A 19,709-nucleotide genomic window follows, 5' to 3' on the forward strand; every position below is an offset into this window, starting at 1 on the left:
CATTGGTTCTTAGCTTTCAGTACTAATTAACCTTATGTTCTAAAATATCCAGTGCATTTTTTATTGAGTCAGTGAATTACATTGGCGCACAGGGGACCGTTTAGCCCGGGAGTTCTGTGTTCTTCATTTTTCTTTTAGTGTGTATTTGACAATTTCATCCCTCTGTTGTCTTTGACCTTTCTCTAAGGACAACCTATTATTACTTAGATGTTGTATCTCGTGGACTAATCCCTTAAATTTATTCTCTCTTATTTTCCCTTTTGTCCTTTTCTTTTGTTACTGGGGAGATTGTCTCAGTTTCATCTTCCACATCGTCTAGTGAATTTTTAAATTTCTCTAACCATTTTTTTAACTTCTGGGAGCTTTGTTTTTGTTCTCTTAATTTTCTTTTTGTTGCACCATGTTTCTTTCATGGATATAATATTTTCTAACTCTCTGAAGATAATTAAAGGATTTAAAGTATTTTTCTTTTATTTCTTACATCATCTCCCTCTTGAGGATGTGTTTTGATTTTTGTTTGATTTTAGCCTCTTTTATGTTAAAGGCATTCTTCGAATGACTGAGGATTCTTGGGTGCCTGTCACTATTTGAAAATGAAACATTAAAAAGCTGATTGGAAGGCCGGTGTGGGTGGGTGGCTCAGTTGCTGGGTTTCATTTGTAGAGTGATGGGGAAGCCTTCAAATGTCAGTATGTGTGGGTTACTACTTTGGCACCAGTTACATTTCCTAGAGAGGAATCTTTTAATCTAGTGCTTTTCAAGCTCTGATGTGCATGTGAATTACTTGTGCAGACAGAGCTGTTTTAATAGGTCCAGCTGGGGTTTGGGAATCAAAGTCTAATCAGTCTCCAGGTGATGCCGGTGTAGGAGGTTACAGTGTGAGTTGCACAGCTCTTACTGGGGGGTGGGAGGGAGCTGTGGTAGTGGTGTTAGTTCTCTGCTGGCGTGTTATTGCTGAGTGGCGAGGTGGACGCAGGGAAGCTTGTCAGGTGGTGATGCTGTCTTTTTTATATATGTTAAGTGAATAGGTGTGGAATAAGGAATATAAAATGTCAAAGCTCTTGGACAATTTGAAAAATTGTCAGAAGTATTAGGAGCTGAAAAGGGTAAAGGAAAAGGTCGTCTCCTACATTATTGTTGCATCTCCTTGATTACTTGAATCAAGTAATCGTTTTCATGTTTATTGACAATTTGAATTTCTTGTATGAATTGCCTGTTTATATCTTTTGTGTATTTTTATTTAGAGTTCATTTTTTTTTTGAACTTGAGCTATTTCTTGAATATAGAGTGTTTATGTATTCTGAATATTAATCCTTTTCTTACATATTTTTGGTATTTTCTAGCCTTTTGCGTTTATTTTTTGTTTTTATTTATTTATTTTTAAAGATTTTATTTATTTATTTGAGATAGAGAGCTCGAAGGGGTGGAGGAGGAGGGGGAGAGGGAGAGAGAGAAGCATATTCCCCGCTGAGCAGGGAACCTGATGTGGGGCTTGATCCTAGGACCCTGAGATCGTGACCTGAGCCGAAGGCAGATGCTTAACTGACTGAGCCACCCAGGTGCCTTAGCCTTTTGCCTTTAAGTTTGTGACTTATTTTGTGGTACAGAAGTTTTATTTATTTAAATCAGGTTATTTTGCTGTTATGATTTCTGGTTTGTAACTGCTTTGGAAGGCCTTTCCAAAGGGATAGAATGGACTTGTGGTGGTCTTGGTATCCAGTCTGGTAGTTTCCTGGGCATTAACAAAATCTACTTCGTAGATCACAAGATACACAACTACCCATTTTACATTCTTTTTTTTTTTTTTTTAAAGATTTTATTTATTTACCTGAGAGAGAGAATGGGAGACAGAGAGCATGAGAGGGGAAGGGTCAGAGGGAGAAGCAGACCCCCTGCTGAGCAGGGAGCCCGATGTGGGACTCGATCCCGGGACTCCAGAATCATGACCTGAGCCGAAGGCAGTTGCTTAACCAACTGAGCCACCCAGGCGCCCCCATTTTACATTTTTAAAACTCTTACTCTTCCATTTTCTGGAACCTCTTGAGAATGTTTTATTGGGCAGGCAGGTTTTACCTTAGTGTCCAAGGTTAGTCACCTGATACAGGCTTTTAAGGAATGTAATGTGGCATAGAACCTTAAGTGATATTTTTAATGCCTGATTTGCTTTTTGCTATCTTTTTGCTCTGAGTAAAGTTTTCTCCCTATTCACTGAGGCATTTTTGTTTCTCTTCACAATACAGCAAATGGAAAGGCGACAATAGCAGTGTCAGCTCCCTGTGTATCAGCCCAGATGGAAAGATGTTGCTTTCAGCTGGTCGAACAATCAAACTGTGGGTTTTGGAGACCAAAGAAATCTACAGAGTGAGTGAATCAAATTAGTTGTAAGCCTAACAGTCATCTAGAGTAAGTATGGAGAAGGGCAGAAAGTCTGAGCCGTAGCATATTATTTTAAGAATACAGATTTGTTATTTTCAGGCATATCAAATAGTGGAATCAGTAGACAAAAGTTAGCCTCCAAACCTGGTTTGTTGATATTAAATAGGTTAGATGTGTTCATTTCACATGCATTTGAAAAACGAATAGAACAAATAAGTAGAATTTGAATTAAAAATCTTTTCTGCTGTGGAATGATAGTAGTTTTGATTTCTAGCTTATATCCAGCATTTAGTACATTTACAGTATTTGACTATGGAGACGTAGTATTACGTTTTGAGTGTGCTCAGGGGTGTACTTTTGGTGCTGTGATGATGCCCTAAAATTGTGGTTTCGACTCACTGAGAGTAAAATGAGGACCTACAATTCCTTGGCTGTGTCTGAGCACCCAGGCACCCCTTTAAACACGGATAGAATTAAGTGGATCTTTAATGCAAAAAATGGAAGAAAGAAAGATTGTGGGTAGGGCCCTGGGAGTTAGAAGGACGTCCTGATTTTTCAGTATTTTCAGATGGGAGTTTTAGTGAGAGGAATATATATAGCACAAATAGCCTCAGTTGCTTAGAATTAAATTTAGCTGTTACCTTTAGTCTGGAGTTCTGATTTCAGATGTGGCTCATATGTATTGCTTATGGTCCAGATGGACTCTTTAATTTTTGTTACTGCTCTGTTCCCTCTCCTAAATGAGATTTAACTTTCTCTAGCACTTCACAGGCCATGCAACGCCAGTTTCGTCACTCATCTTCACTACTATCAGACCTCCTAATGAGAGCCAACCCTTTGATGGAATCACTGGTCTTTATTTCTTGTCTGGAGCAGTACATGACCGGTTACTCAATGTCTGGTATGTAGTCTTTTGGATCTGGAGGTAGCATTGCCTTGAAAGAATGTGTCACAACTTGTATGGTTAATATAGATGGTGAATGTGAGACTTAACTATTGTATTTAGTATTAGATTTACTTTGACTTGTAATGAAGAATTGAGCCTGCCTAAAAAACAGATCTTTATGAGAAAAATTTAAGAGCATTATATAATAGAACCTCCTTTTTGCTTGTTCAGAGGTAGAGCAGTCTGAGTATTTTTGTGATTGGGCAAATGATAAATAACCTTCTTAAAAATATTGGGATAATCTCTGATTTTATTGAAATAGATAGGACTTCTGGGTTAGTGCAGTAATGTCTATTTACCGATCTTTTACTGAAGACATTTAATTCCTTGGCTTTGTATGAAAATTCCCAATTAGGCACCCCCACTCCCCCCATTTTTTTGTTTTGTTTTGTTTTGTTTTTCTTCTGCTTTTTGCAATAGTTGCTGTTACTAATTTTCCTTGGAACTCCCTTTTTTTTCCCCCCAAGATTTTAAGTAGTTGACAACCAGTGTGGGGCTTGAACTTAACCCCAAAATCAAGAGTCACGTGCTCTGTTGACTGAGTCAGCCAGGCGCCCCGGCTTGCTAGCTTTATTCATTCATTTATTTATTTATTTATTTAAATTCAGTTAGCCAACTATAGTACGTCATTAGTTTTGATGTAATGTTCAGTGATTCATTAGTTGCATATTAACACCCAGTGCTCATCACATCACCCAGTCGGCCCCCCCCCCCCACAACGTTTGTTTCCCGGTGTCAAGAGTCTCTTATGTTTTTTCTCCCTCTCTGATTTCTTCCCATTCAGTTTTCCCTCCCTTCCCCTATGTCCTCTGCACTATTCCTTATATTCCACATATGAGTGAAACCTGGCACTACATTTATTTATTTATTTATTTATTTATTTATTAATTAATCATTTTTAAAGATTTTATTTATTTGATAAAGAGACAGTGAGAGAGGGAACACAAGCAGGGGGAGTGGGAGAGGGAGAAGCATGCTCCCCTTGGAGCAGGGAGCCCCGAGACACGGGGCTCTATCCCAGGACCCTGGGATCATGACCTGAGCCAAAGGCAGACGCTTAACAGCTGAGCCACCCAGGCGCCCCCGGCCCTACTTTTAAAAGTAAAAATTAATTTGGTATTAAATGGCTGTTGGAAAGTTTTTAATTTTTAGAAAACAAGAGTTTTCTTAGATTTTATGAGATCTGATGGTGAAGCTTTTTTTTTTTTTAAACGTGCTATTAATGGACAGAATAAATGGAGATTTAAAAAACAAGTAGTGGGGCGCCTGGGTGGCTCAGATGGTTAAGTGTCTGCCTTCGGCTCAGGTCATGATCCCGGGGTCCTGGGATCGAGTTCCACATATGGCTCCTTGCTCAGCAGGAAGCCGGCTTCTCCCTCTCCCACTCTCCCTGCTTGTGTTCCCTCTCTCGCTGTCTCTCTCTCTGTCAAATAAATAAATAAAATCTTTTAAAAAAAAAATAAATAAATAAAAAACAAGTAGTTTCCCATCCTAGTAATCAATTAGTTGAGCTTGTTCTTGACCATATAAGGTTACTATGAATTTACACCAAATAATACTCATAAGAAGTAGGCCTCATCAAATACGTAATCTTGACATAGTTGGGTGGGGACAGGTTCATGAGGCCTAGTGTGGACCTCTGTTCACCTTCAAACTAGCAGCTGAGTCATAGTTCCTAATTATGCCTCTGTTAATCACATCGTGTTGGTTTTCTGTCCTGTGTTTGGTTTTTGAGGTGTGCCTATTGGGATAATTCCTCTTAGTTCTATGTATTAGTAAAGCTAGAAAGTTAAAATATACCACCAGAGCCTCCTGATATTACTCAGATGTTTCAATCTTTTCTGTTTTTCTTTTAAATTTTATTTTTCATTTATTAGAGTGCGTGTGTGCATGTGCACAAGTGGGGGGGGGGCAAAGGGAGAGGGAGAAGCAAACTCCCCGGTGAGCAGCATTGTGGGGCTCGATCCCTGGACCTTGAGATCATGACCTGAGCCGAAGGCAGACACTTAACAGACTGAGCCACCCAGGCACCCACAGGTGTCGGTCTTAAAAATGCTTCAACTCTTTGGCTCCCTAGACCTAGGGGTCTCCAACTACAAAATTTTTTCTATAAAAGAAACGTTGATTTCTGTTGTCTTAACATCCCTCAAATAGTATGTGTATGCCTGAGGGCTTCCTAGTTACAGAGGAGTAAACTTGAAAAATTACAAAACCGTATTAAAAGGCTGCCCCAGAGGGCCATTTATGGAAAACTTTGTGTTTTGGTAGGTAGAACAAGCCTAAGGTTGCCTGATAATTACCTTTGAAAGACATATTTCTTTTAGGAAATAACATTTAAGGTTTCTTGCTGCTGAATGAAAAAATTCAACAAAAAAAGACTTTGATATTACTGTAAGGACAGTACTATCTCCTACTGAGGAACTAAGATAACAGTTTCTTCTGTATAAAGTAGTCTGTTGGCAGTGATTTTGAACATGTATAAAAGGCTTCGAGTTAGAATTAGTGTTTTATGAAGAATTTATAAATGGAAATACTTAGAATTGATCAGATAAGCTCTTAATTTTCTTCTAGACACAAAAATATTGAAAGATTGTTTACTGGTGAATGCATAAAGTCTCACTAGTTGATAAAACTGATTTTGAATTGGGTTTGCAAATCATTTTTGTTACTGCTACTCAGTCATTTTTTAGTTACTGTGCCTTAAATTTTTAAAATGCCTTTATTGAGGTATAATTGATGTATAATTGCATGTTTTCTTCCTCTTTTTTAACAGTATTATCCTAATTTTTTTCCAGCTTTATTGAGATATAATTGACATAAAACATTGTGTAAGTTTCAGGTGTACAGTGTGATGATTTGATACACATGTATATTGCAAAGTGATTACCAGGGTTAGTTACTATCTCCATCACCTCACTAATTACCATTTCTTTTTTGTGGCAAGAATGTTTTAAGATCTATTTTCTTAGTAAGTTTGAAGTATATAATACAGTATTGTTAACTATAACCACCATGTTGTACATTAGATCTCCAGACCTTATTCATCTTATAGTTGAAAGTTTGTACCGTTTCACCAACATCCTCTCTCCATTTCTCCTGCTCTCCAGGACCTGGGGACCACCATTCTCCTGTTTTTATATATTATGAATAAATTGCACATATTCGAAGTATACAATTTGATAAAGTTTTAACATATGTATACATCCATGAAATCAATTACCACAATTGACAGTGACCATGTGCATTGCTCCTAAGAGTTTCTTCATATCCCTTTATAATCCGCATCCCCACTCTATAGTCACCAGGCTTGTTGACATATTTGGGACATTACAAATAAAGCTATTATGGACATTTGGGTATAATCTTTCTACGGACATATGATTCATTTCTCTTGGGTAAATAAATACCTAGGAGTGTAGTGGGGGGATCATAATGATAGGTGTATATTTAACTTTTTAAGAAATTGCCAAATTTGGGCGCCTGGCTGGCTCAGTCAGAACATGTGACTCTTGATTTCAGGGTTGTGACTTCAAGTCCCACTTTGGGCTTAGAGCCTATGAGGAAAAGAGAAAAAAAAAGAAATTGTCAAGTTTTTTCAAAGTGGTTGTACCATTTTACGTTCTAACTAGCTGTGTATAAAGAGTGTGAATTCATATTTTCACCAGTGCTTGATATATCATTTAATTTTAGCCATTTTAATAGGTATGTAGTGGTACCCCACTGTGGTTTTAATTTGCATTTCCCTAATCGCCACTGATGTTGAGAATCTTTTATGTGCCTGTTTGCTATCTGGATATGTTTCTTGATGAGTGTCAAATATTTTGGCCTATTTTTTATTGGGTTTGTTTTGTTACTGAGTTTTGAGAATTCTGTGTATATTCTGAATATAAACCCATTAATCAGGTATATGCTTTGCAAATATTTTCTCCTACTATGTGCCTTGTCTTTTTGAAGAGATGTTTTTAATTTTGATGAAGTCCAGATCATGTTTAGAGATCTTTGCTTAATCCAAGGTCACAAAGATTTTCTCCTGAAAGTTTTAGTTTTAAGTCTTACATTTGATTCTGTGGTCTGTTTGAGTTAATTTCTGTATATGGTGCAAAGATATATGGCATTTTTTTTTTTTTAAGTTTTTATTTAAATTCCAGTTAATATAAAGTGTAATACTAGTTTCTGGTGTACAATATACTGACTCACACTTCCATATAGCACCTGGTGCTCATCACAAGTGTACTCTTTTTTTTTTTTTCCTGAGAGAGAGCAGGGTGTGGTGGGGGCGGGAGGGGGGGCACGGGGCAGAGAGAATCTTAAGCAGGCTCCACCCATGTCATTGCAAATGGCAAGATTTCATTCTTTTTTATGGCTTGAGTAATACTCCATAGTGTGTGTGTGTGTGTGTGTGTTTGTGTGTGTATGTGTGTGTCACATCTTTATCCATTCATCAATCAGTGGACACTTGGGCTGTTTCTGTAATTTGGCTACTGGAGATATTATTGTAGAAACATCAGGGTGCATGTATCCCTTTGAATTAGTATTTTTGTATTCTTTGGGTAAATACCTAGTATGCGATTCCTGGATCACTTTTTGAGGAACCTGCATGCTTTTTTCCAGGATGGCCGCACAAAAGTTTGCATTCCCAAAGAATGGATGGAAATGTATATTTTGGTATTGGGAATATCCACTGGTCCCAGTACCGTTTGTTGAAAAGACTATTTACAATGAACTGGTTTTGCATATATACATGGGTATATACATACAGTCAGTTCTCGATATTTGCAGTTGTATAGTTGTATAAAGTCCTCATGAGCACTGAGTTGGTGATACTGAGCTATTATCCCTCTGGGAAATACAGGGTTAGATTTCTGTAAGCCTCGTTGGTCACATCTTTGTCATCTAATCAATACATAACCTTGTTTTATGTGTTTCTGTTTTTTTTTTTTTTTTAAGATTTTATTCATTTATTTGACAGTGAGAGAGAGAGCACAGCAGGGGGAGCAGGAGAGGGAGAAGCAGGCTTCCCGCGGAGCTAGGGAGCCTGATGCGGGGCTCGATCCCAGGACCCCGGGATCATGACCTGAGCCGAAGGCAGACGCTTAACGACTGAGCCACCCAGGCGCCCCTATGTGTTTCTGTTTAAAAATACTTTGTTTTATATATATACACACACACACACACACACACACGTATATATAACAAGTTGTGTGTAACTATATACACACTCTGACATTAATTAATCAGCTGTATAATATAGTTGATTAATTCATGTCAGAACAGAGTTTACTTAGCACAAATACTTGTTTTCCATAAGGAATATCAGCTTTTTCCTCTTAGGTACACTAGACAGCACTTCAGCACTATACTTAGGGGACATTTTAAACAGTGAAATCAACAAAAAGCATAAAAGCAAAAAAAGTGGCACTACAAAGAATCTTTTTAGTATTCTAAATAATACTAATAATACTTACTAGTATATAGTATGAGAGCTGAAATAAGTCCGAGCATATAGCCTTGTTTAACATTGTTGGCAACTCTTAAATTTCACTGCTCTGAGCATAGCTGTTAAAGACCATGGAAGTTCCACAAATACTGAGATTGATCTGTAGTCCCCTTATTTAGCTTTCAGGATGCAAAAGCTATGGCGAATCTAATGCCGTGACTCCCCATAGGTGCTCATCTTTTTTTTTCTTTTTTTTAATTTCTTTTTATCTAATCATTGGTTTTGTTATCTAGGCAGGTCCGGTCAGAAAACAAAGAAAAGAATGCAGTGATGTCTTTTACAGTCACAGATGAACCTGTCTATATTGATTTGACTTTGTCAGAAAATAAGGAAGAGGTAAATGGCTTGATTTTTGAGAATTTGTTTTTGGATTTCACAAATTGTATTTTTAAAATTAGTGTTTTGATGATTTAATGATTTGGGAAAGAAGGGGACACCAGGGAGGGAGAACAAAATATAACAAAAATCTTAGGCTCTCCGGGATGAGCGTTCAGTCACTGTGATGCACTTTCGAGGGGAGGGGTCAGCGTGCAGAGGCATTTGCAGCGATCCCAACCAACTGCTCTGCCGTGCAGGGCCTGCCAGGTCCCTTTTGTCAGTCTCTGCACTTGGTAGTAGTGACTTTGCTTCTCTAACTTGCAGGCTGCATTTTCCTTACTATTCTCTTCTTCCCCTACGCTTTTATTTCTAAGCTTCACAACAACCACTCCAGTTGTCATTTTGATGACAGTAAGGATTTTTAAATGCAGGAGTTTTGCAACCTTGGTGTTCTAACTTTTTCTCTGGTTATTTCAAGGGCAGGGGAGGGGGGAGAATAGTTGGTTTGGTATTGACTCATTAGAGTAATCAGTTAAATTTTTCTCTTAGCCTGTCAAGTTAGCTGTTGTTTGCAGAGATGGTCAAGTTCATCTTTTTGAACACATATTAAATGGGTAAGAAATTTCTCGTTTATTTTCTTTCCCTGATTTGTTACTCTTTTTTATTCCCACCTCAATATTCTTTGCATTATATTCCTTTTCAGTTAGATTATTTTGAAAGCATTATTCTTTATCCACATGACTACATACATTCCCAGTAAGAACTCAAGTTTTTGGAGTCATGGACCATTTTTTCATATTTGTGCTTATTAGTAAAGTAGTTTTACAATATGTGCTTAGTAAATGTTGGCAGTTCTAATAATACATTTTAAAAGAAAGTGGTTCAGTTGGAAAACTTTGCTTGTGAGCTTGGTAAAACCTTAATTTCTAACTTTGACAATACATATGTGGTGGATCAGTGCAGCATGGCAATGCTAGTGTTTTGGTGAATAGAGGGGAGTATTGCTGTTGTGATGTGTAGTAGTCCTAGACTAAGGGTCACTAAATTATGATCTGTTGGTCAAATCAATATGTGGTCCCCCAAAACTAAAATACTGTCTGCTCTTTATAGAAAAGTTTGCCAATCTCTGCCATACTCTATAAACATGGTCTAAGACTAAGTCATGTAAACTTTAAAATGGTTTCAACTTTTTGTCAGTTGGTATCCTTCCTTTTACAATCGTAGTGTAGCAACTTATTTAAATATAAAATAGTTATGAAAGTATAAAACATTATTTTAAAACATTTAGGAAGCATAGACAGTTGATTATAAAGCCTAATTCTCCCTCCATTGAGTTCTACTCCCTAGAGGTTACTGTTAACATTTTGTGTGTTAACACTTGAGGCTTTTATTTACATAGTCATATGTGTACGTGGAATATATAACTTGAGGGCCCAGAAGTAGTGGGCTGGAGTGAGGACTTGGTCCCCTCTCCTTGGTCAGTAGTAAGCCTTTGCTTTTTTGCAGAAGACTGATGAGGTTTGACCTAAGTGTTAAGGCATTAAGCTTTAAGTCGTTTTGTCTGATGTGTTGACAATAGATTACAGAGGGGTCAGAGGCCAAAGCAGAGGCCAGAAGTCCTGGATAGAGATGGTTGTGGAGTCCAGATAACTAAGGGGAGTGAGCTGGAAAGATAGGGATAGTGGGGTGCACTTTTTGGTGATAAGATGTCTGTGGTGTGAGTGGCTGAGACACGGTAAAGGCCAGGGTTGTTGGAGGTGGGAAGGGTTCGGACCTGGGAGGACAGTGTGTCAGAAAGATCATCAGCCTGTGTGGCGAATACAGAGACCACTTGAGACAGTGTTGGCCAGAATGACAGTGGAGCCACTAGAATCTTGAAGAAATAAGGGGGAGTGACCCAGAAATCATTGGATGGCAGCAGGAGAGGGAGGTAGCTGGTATTGGGTGACAGCATTTCCCAAGGTTACAGAGATGAAAGAGGGAGAGACACTTGTCTTGAAATGTTTGTGAAGAACAAAGAGCACACTTAAATGATGTCCAAGGCTTCTGACACAAAGAGTGTGGAGAGAAAACAGCTACAACTTGGGAGATCTGCCCTGATGAGCCAGTGTAGAGCAAGAAGGTGAAGAAAACCCTTAGAGGAGAAATTGAGGATGGGATTCTGTTGATTACATTTTGCTAATAATTTTGCTCCTGGAACTGTGTTGCAGAGATCATAGTGAGGCTTTTGGGGGTTGGAAACAATTGGGGATAGTGCTGATTGGAACAGATGTAGAGAGTCATCTGGGGTTGAAGCTCAAGGCAGCAAGAGAGCACTTGGAGCGTGGGCCTCTTGTGGGGCTTGACAGTGGGTTAGAAGGGCACATGGTCTCCAGGCAGATTTTGATGGTGAGGTCTTGCTAGATGAGGTCTTGACAGCAGCACTGGTGCTGTGGGGACCCTGGTCACTGTGGACGTAGTGGGGAGGCCACAGGGGGGTTGCATTTCCTGACTTGAGGCCAACTTTCAAGCATTCCTATGAGATGTTACTTTGAATTTTCTAATTAATTTTTTTTCACTTCTAGATACTGCAAAAAGCCTTTGACTTCAAACTGCACAATTCAGATAGCGACACCTGGGAAAGGCAAGAAATCAACACCAAAACCCATCCCTATTCTAGCAGCTGGTTTTTGCTCAGACAAAATGTCATTATTGCTTGTATATGGCAATTGGTTTCAGCCCATCATTGAGCGAGTGGTACGTAGATGCTACTCTGGAGTAGAACAATACATCATCAACAAGGCCATGGAAAAAAATGATTTCGAAATGACTCATTGGTCTGCTTATTGGAATACTTAGAAAGAAGTCATGTATTTTCCCTTAACTGAAGGACCTTTCACTCGGTGGTTTATTTTAGTTTGTGAGAGCTATGTATTTAATTTTACTTAACCCAGCATATCCAGAATATTTTAATCCTTGGTATGAAAAATTATTTGAGATATTTTATTCCCCTCCTTTATTTGGTATTATGTCTTTGATATTTGATTATATTTTCACTTACAAGCACATCTCAGTTTGGAATAGCCACATTTCAAGTGCTCAGTAGCCCCACATCCCTAGTGGCTAATGTTCTGGTCAGCACATGTATGAGTGAATTTTACCCAATTACTCAAAAGCTGAATCTTAATAAAAGAGCCCTTAGTAACATTATCCATTGAATTTTCTCAGTGGAAATGTAATGGGTGGTTCAGTCACTTAACTTTTTTGATGGCAGAAGTTTCTTTGGAGACTTTTGGAGAGTTATAAGCATGTCCAATAGGTGATTTCTTCAGCTTGTATTTATACTGCTTTTATTCAGTAAGGCCCTCTGGGAGATGATGAGTGGAATATTACATGCCCAAGCAAACTCCTGTTGAGTTTATTTTAATTTAAACTCACATTTAATTAAAACTTAAGTTTAAGCTCTTGAGTTTATTAAACTCTTTGCTTTTTCTAAAAATTTAACACATGGATATGGTTTAATAAAAAAAGGAGAAAGGCGTTAAGCTGTAAACCTAAGTCTTCTTGCCATAAGTGGACGACCCCCCACCCCCAACCCTCCTCTGCCCATAAAGCCATTGTTTCCTGCTTGTTTTATGTCCTTCCGGGTATTGATTCATTATATGGTTATAGAGAATTACATATAACCTTAAAGCCTTATGGTTATGGGTAACATGTACTTTGCTACATCTGATTGTCCCCCCTATTTAGTACCACATCAGGGTGTAGAGGTCCACCCAAGAGCATTATTGTTCATCAGCAGTGCTGTCTTTGACCTGCTTGTGGAAAGTAGAGCAGTAGGAAGTTTTAGGGTAGGACCATTCTTTTTTAGCCTAGACTATTCTATTTACAAGGGTGACAGACTAGAATGTTTTCTTTAAAATGTGTTACATTTAAAAAGACTGTTGATTTCTTAAAGCTATACATGTGAAAAATTTGAGCAGTTCATAACTGAAGAAAGTACACATTATGCTTAATATCTTCAGAGTTGACCCACTTTTCTCTGCTTCCATCAGTCTGAATGGTGATCAGTCTGAGTGGCTCAGTTTTGTGGGGAAGCTTTCTGTACTTTTTTGTATTTTTATAAAAATGCACAAGTAGGAATTTGCTTTTCATGTTATTCTTATTCCCAATTGCTTTGTTTGACACTCTTTTTTTCCCCCCCCCCGTCACACTCCCTCCCCTTTAAAATTATATTCCCAGGCTTTAAATTCCAAAGAACCTCATGTGTGTTTAGTAAGAGATATTTCAAACTGCTGGGCCCCCAAAGTAGAAACGGCTATAACAAAGGTGAGTGCATTTCATATTAGAAGTTGAGAAAAAAGAGATTTGGGTAAATCTAATTGTAATATATTATTATGTTTAGACTCTTTAATATCCTCTTTATGATCTTGTCTAACAAATTTGTGGGATTAGGTTTCAGGTAACGAGATTATAAAACCACTTTTGTTTCTGTGCTCTTCGTTTGTTGAATGCATGAGTGAACAGACAACTAGAAGTTGAAGACTTGGGAGTTAGCCCCTCCCCCCATGTATGATCATTAAATATCACATTTATCAATAAATTATTTTACTGATGTCAGTATTTGAAGGAGCATAACTTTGAGGAATCCTATATTTAAGGGTGGAATAAAGCTTAAAATTATGGGTCTGGAATTGAACATTGTATAAGATGATCATCTTGATGCTTTATTTTGAATTTAACATGGCATCTACATGTAGATCTCATATGTTTGGCAGTTTAATGAGTAAAGGAAAGCCAAGACATGCTATGATGACATCCATATATGGTTTCGCTTCTGGCTGAGTTCCAGAGATGACACCTTTCTCTTGGCTGTCTGAGCGTTTCTGGCAAAGCTGGATTCCTGGAGGTGGTCATAAAGCGTACCAACTTCACTCTAACATTTTTAAGTAATTGATAATCTGTAAATGTTCCTGGTTTTTACTCTTATGTGGTATTGAAAGCTTTAAAACTATGAACTTTCAGATTATAATTTAAAAACTTACTTGCCAACATTCACTTAAAATTTATCTTTAATTCATGTCATATTAAGTTAGTTATATTAGATTTTCTAGTAGAAAAACCTTTTAGATGTTGTTAGTTTCCTCACTGGGGCTCAGTTTTGCCAGGACTAAGGCATCATTTCCTGTGTCACGTTCCCGCTATTCCCGTTCAACAGGTGAGAACACCGGTGATGAATTCTGAAGCAAAAGTTCTGGTGCCAGGGGTACCTGGTCATCATGCAGCTATCAAGCCTGCTCCTCCACAAACTGAGGAAGTAGAGAGCAAGAGGAAATTGGGGGAAAATGAGGTAATACACTCACAATTTTTGAGTTTGAAATTTAAGATTACTTGTGAGACTCTAACGAATACATTGGGATAGAGCCAAACTTGGAACTTCAGGAACTTACTGAAATTGCTGCTGTTAACCTCTCCCTCGTCCCCAGCAGCATAGGATCCGAAATTCCAGACTGTAGTCTGTGAGACATTTACTTGGCCACTGTTAATGGAGAAGACAGACTTGCACTAACCATAGAGGGTGCTGTTTTGGCCATTGTTAGTGGTCAGCTGGATCACGTAATTGAATACATGAAGCCAGGACTTGCTGTGATGATTTCCACTGGGTTTCGCTTGTTGCTGACTATCAGTGATGCCTCTTCTCTTGGCTGTCTGAGCAATCCTGGCTAGTTTAGTGATAGTTGGTTTTTAGAAGTGGTCATTATAACCTCTTAAAGTACTTAGAAATTTGATTTTTTTCTCAACTCCGTAGACCTTCCTTCCTGTGGTTACTGTACTACTGTCTGCAGCCCTTCTTCATGTGTGTCACCGTAAATGATCTAGAACTCGAACTTTTATCTTTAGAGAAAAGATGTCATGTTTCTTTATCTGATTTTAAATGTCTTTATTGGGTGGGGGGGTTGGGGCTAAAAAGCTATTCATAAAAATTATTTCTCAAAAACATGGTATCTGTATTTAAAAATAATGTGCCAACTTTCTTTATCTTGGCCTACATCCATTTCTTTAATTTCCTCCTGCCGTTTTTGTTTTTGATAAGATAACCCAAATAGGAGGTTTTGCCAAAGCCTATCTGCTTTGGTAGTTGTAGAACATTTGTATTTTGATTTAGTTACTAAAAGGCTGGCAGAACATGGTTGTCTTGTTTTAATAAGAGATCAGTTCTCTACAATTGAGGGTTTGTTTTTTTTTTAAATATTTATTAGAGAGTGCGCGCTTGCATGAGCGCATGGGGAGGCGGGAGGGGGCGGTGCAGAGAGAGAGGGAGAGTCTTAAGCAGACTGCGCTGAGTGCAGAGTCTGATGCCGGGCTCAGTCTCAATACCCTGAGATCACAACCTGAGCTGAAACCAAATGTCTGATGCTTAACGGACTGTGCCACCCTGGCGCCCCTAGAATTGAGTTTTTGTGTAGCAAATTGAATCATGTTTATTTACGCTTAAATTTTAGATATTTATGAAGGAGACTTAGTTGTAGTAGAGCATCTTCTAGAAAATAAATCACCATTTGGAACTGACTAATAAAGACAAAAATAGGCATTTTATAAATTGTTTTGACAAAATAGCTGTCTTTATTTTTAATTTTTTTTGATAATACTTGTTTCCTTTTTGCAGATCTGAGGCTGATGACAAAGCTTCTTCCATAATAGGTCTTTTCTTCTGTTTTAGTAATAGATGCCAGGTGCTTGCCTTTTTTGAAACTTATATAGATGTGTTTATGAATTACATTTTTAAATCATGATTTGTTGGGCAGTTGTTTTTTTTTCACTGGGATCTGGAAACTTTGATTGGGAATCATCAATCTGGGAACCACCCAGTCACCCCTTGACCAAACTACTTTAAGCCTTGTCTGGTTTAACGTTAATGATCGTTTCTGTTCTGCAGATTAGCATTGAAGAGCGCCTGGGAGCACTGGATATAGATACAAAGAAAGAAAAGGATGACCTTCCACAGACAAATAGCTTTCCAGTTCTTCTCACACAGGGTTTAGAAAGTAATGATTTTGAAATGCTAAATGTAAGTATTCTGGCAGTTTTTAAAATGAATTAACACAGTTAATTTTTCTTAGAAAGTGATTGACATAGCACACTCAGTGATAGTCATGTGATGTAGCTGTTTTGAATTTAATATTTTGTGAGTCTAGTCAAACATTTATCACTTGGTGGCACTATACAGACAGTCACCAACCTACAAAGGCATTGTATTAAATTATTTTGAACCTGGAATGCATTTTCTCATAGAAATACTGTTTTGAATTGTTATTAGGTCTTAGGCTTTAGTTCACAAAAGCCTTTATAAACATAGTGTAGCTGAACTATAATACTCAGCATTCTAGATCACAATTTATATTTTTTTCTGTAGGAAAATGCGTTCCTGAGTTTTTACTCTGGATTCCAGAAACTTATGTCCCCCTGGCCGTGAGAGGGGGCGGTGAGGTGGAACCTTGGCAATGGGTAGGAGGTTTGGGGGAAAAATTCAGGAGGGTTGGGGGTTATGTTGTGAAGTATTTAGAGGTAAAAATACTAGAAATTTGTATAAGGGAGGCATTTATTATTTCTGTGTTTGTAAGTTGGTGACTGCTTGTATGAAGTTACTTAATTAGGTCTTCTTAGATTTCAGAATTTAATACTGGTCTGTGGAAAAAAATTAAGTGTAAAAATTGGTTTTAAGTACTGTCTGATTAGATTAAAGCAGTTTACATTTTCTTAAGTCCATTTATTCTTAGTGATTCAATGATATATGGTGCCACTTAGTATTGATGTGACTTTATTCATATGTTAACTTTATTTGGGTAACCTATGAATAGTGTCTTTCTGATTTATATTTTGATCTAAATGGAAATATCATTTTTGTCTAAGGTGATTTTGCAAAATGAGAGGAGAAACCAGCACATCCTAAAATTACTTTTAACATTAGTTGTAAAATAGTTTGTGAATGTATGTAATTTGGGAGGTGGTTTTTAGTTAACATGGCATAGAAACCTAGGTGAAAAATAAGCTATAGAAAACAATAGACAATGTTTTTAAAATGTAATATAACTTATTTGCCATTATTATCTCCTTAACTGTCCATTTTAACCTTTCTCAGTACAACTAAATCAGCTACCATTTTTTTTTTAAAGAAACATTTCAAAACCTTTAAAATTATTACAGTGGCCCCCCCATGAACTCATCACTCAGTTTCAGAAATTACCTACACTAGCCAGATCTATCTGTCCTTGTGTCATCTGTCTGCCCACATGCCTCCCCGGGTTATAGTGAAGCATAGAGACATCATTTTATTCTTAAATACATCCCTCTTCAACCCTGACAATAACAACTCCTTTTGAAAACAACCACAATCCATTATCACACCTAAAAAAAGTAAAGAGTAATTCCTCAAAATCATCAAATATCTATTACCATGTTTACATTTCCCTGATTGTTTCATAAACTTAAGTTTTTATGTTTGCTTTCTTCAAAACAGAATCCCCATAAAGTCCACACAGTACTGGGGAGAGATGTATCTTCTGTCTCTTGCAGTTAATGTTTTGGAGAAGCTAAGTTATTTGCCCTATAAAGATTCTCACATTCTGGATTTTGCCTCCCGCAAAACTCCCATTTTGTTGGGTCATTTAATCTAAAAATGGTATCATTTAACATGGTCCTCTAACATATTTCCTGTACACTGGTAATTGGATCTAGAAGCTTCAGGTTAAAATCTTTTCGCACTTCAAAGGTGACAGTGTGTTCTTTTATCAGGTGTCACAGAGTTGTTGGAAAAACAAATGAAATGATCCTTATGGAAGCACTTCTTAAATTGTAAAGGATTGTACACATAAGACTTTTTTGTTATTAAGGTTCTTTAGGTGATACATTTATTTCAGTAGAAGTAATTGGAATCTAGAATCCTGGAAAATTGTATGCTGGAAAAGACCTGTAAAAGTTATAGTGAAGGGCTTAAAATAACCTAAAAAAGAGAAAAAGAATGGAGATTTCCCCATAGTATATTACTTGGGAGATGATGCACTCATATTCTGTACTCTCTTACAAAAAAAAAAAAGAGACAAAAAAAATTTTTTTTTCTCCTAAAAATAGTCTTCCCCATTCCCAAAAATTACCTTATGAGGATATATGAAATATAGTAGGAGGACAATAAGAAAGAAGGAAGGAAGGAAGCAGTGTCAGAGATACATCATACAACTAGAAGTGAGGATAAGAATCCCTACCATAGAAAACTTGACATTAAATTTGTGGCTTTAGGAAGGTGGAAATTTGACTCTAGAGAAAACAGCTTACGAGAGAAGAGAAGAGAAGCCTAGTCATGTATGTAATTCATGGCACCCACAGAAGATGGATATTTTTAAGATTTTTAAATATTTATTTAAATAATTTTTGTATGTGCCGTTGACAGTAGTACCCGAAAGTTAGGATAAATTTATAAAAGATGTCTCTCCCTCTATATCGAAAATTACCAAAATTGAGAGAAATTAACAAAGATCTTAGTATAAAGTGATGTAAACCACCTTTATGGGTTGAAAGATTCAATACTGTTAAAATGAGGAATTCCCCCCGTATTTATCTGTGTATTCAGCGCATTCCCAATTAAATTTCAGTAGTATCTCCAGGTAAAATTGGAGGACTTAGCCTACTCAATTTCAAGGTAAAGTTACAGTAATCAAAGTAGTTTGATATTAGTGAAAAATAAATATAGATTAAGGAATCAAAATAGAGAGTCCACTAATAGATCACACACAATTGGTTTTTAGTAAAGGTACTTAGTTGAGTTAATGGAGAAAGTAAAATCTTTCCAGCAGTTGGTCGTGAACCAACCACATATCCATATGGAAAAAAATGCATCTCAACTCTTACTTCACAAAAGTTGACCCAAAATAGAAAAATGTAAAACCCAAACCTACAAAACTTCTAGAAGAAAACAGGATAAAGTCTATGCAAACGTTAGCGGATGAAATCTTCTTAGATGGCATCACAAAAAGCATTACACACTACAGGAAAAAAGTGGTCATTTGGACTTAATGAAAGTTGAAATCTTTTCTTTCTGAAATGACAGGGTTTGTGACTTCTGAGTGATTATTACAGTGTTGGTTCCTCTTCCAGGTTGGGAGGTGATAACCACCGTCCCAGGAATTCTCAATACATTTTTATTACTTAAAAAAAAAAGAGAAAGAAATGACACTGTTAAGAGAGTGGAAAGGCAAGCTGCAGGGGGGAGAATATTTGCAATTCCTACATCAGACAAAGGATTCGTATCCAGAAAATATAAAAAACTCTTAAGAATGAAACTCAGAAAGCAATTGGTAAAGGTGGGAACAGATACATCACAAAAGAATTCAAAGGCCAGTAAGTGCATGTAAGGGATTATACATCATTGATCATCACAAATGCAAATTAAAATGACAGTGAGCTAACACTACATACCCATTATGGATTGATTAAAATTTAAAAGACAGTTCCATCTGTTGGTGAGAATGGGGTGCAGTTAGAATCTTGTATCTTGCTGGTGGGAATATAAAATGGTACAAGGGAAAACAACTTGGCAAT

General features: G+C 37.3%; 1 protein-coding gene and 3 non-coding genes across 4 annotated transcripts in view; all 4 read left to right on the plus strand.

Moving 5' to 3' along the window:
* Positions 1 to 19,709, plus strand: part of WDR43 (WD repeat domain 43) — a 48,293-nt gene that overhangs the window by 15,430 nt on the left and 13,154 nt on the right. The window contains exons 4-11 of the mRNA XM_036113248.2: positions 2,241 to 2,361; positions 3,138 to 3,277; positions 9,053 to 9,155; positions 9,687 to 9,751; positions 11,702 to 11,873; positions 13,359 to 13,445; positions 14,335 to 14,466; positions 16,054 to 16,185. Of these exons, the coding sequence (XP_035969141.1) occupies positions 2,241 to 2,361; positions 3,138 to 3,277; positions 9,053 to 9,155; positions 9,687 to 9,751; positions 11,702 to 11,873; positions 13,359 to 13,445; positions 14,335 to 14,466; positions 16,054 to 16,185 (952 nt within the window). The remainder of the gene's footprint in view (positions 1 to 2,240; positions 2,362 to 3,137; positions 3,278 to 9,052; positions 9,156 to 9,686; positions 9,752 to 11,701; positions 11,874 to 13,358; positions 13,446 to 14,334; positions 14,467 to 16,053; positions 16,186 to 19,709) is intronic.
* On the plus strand, positions 2,737 to 2,821 carry LOC118549101 (small nucleolar RNA SNORD53/SNORD92). The gene has a single exon (XR_004923897.1). It is a non-coding gene; the product is annotated as a small nucleolar RNA SNORD53/SNORD92 (small nucleolar RNA).
* On the plus strand, positions 13,921 to 14,000 carry LOC118549104 (small nucleolar RNA SNORD53/SNORD92). Its single transcript, XR_004923901.1, has one exon. It is a non-coding gene; the product is annotated as a small nucleolar RNA SNORD53/SNORD92 (small nucleolar RNA).
* Positions 14,758 to 14,833, plus strand: LOC118549100 (small nucleolar RNA SNORD53/SNORD92). Its single transcript, XR_004923896.1, has one exon. It is a non-coding gene; the product is annotated as a small nucleolar RNA SNORD53/SNORD92 (small nucleolar RNA).

Source organism: Halichoerus grypus, chromosome 10, assembly GCF_964656455.1.
Source record: "Halichoerus grypus chromosome 10, mHalGry1.hap1.1, whole genome shotgun sequence".
Classification (NCBI taxonomy): domain Eukaryota; kingdom Metazoa; phylum Chordata; class Mammalia; order Carnivora; family Phocidae; genus Halichoerus; species Halichoerus grypus.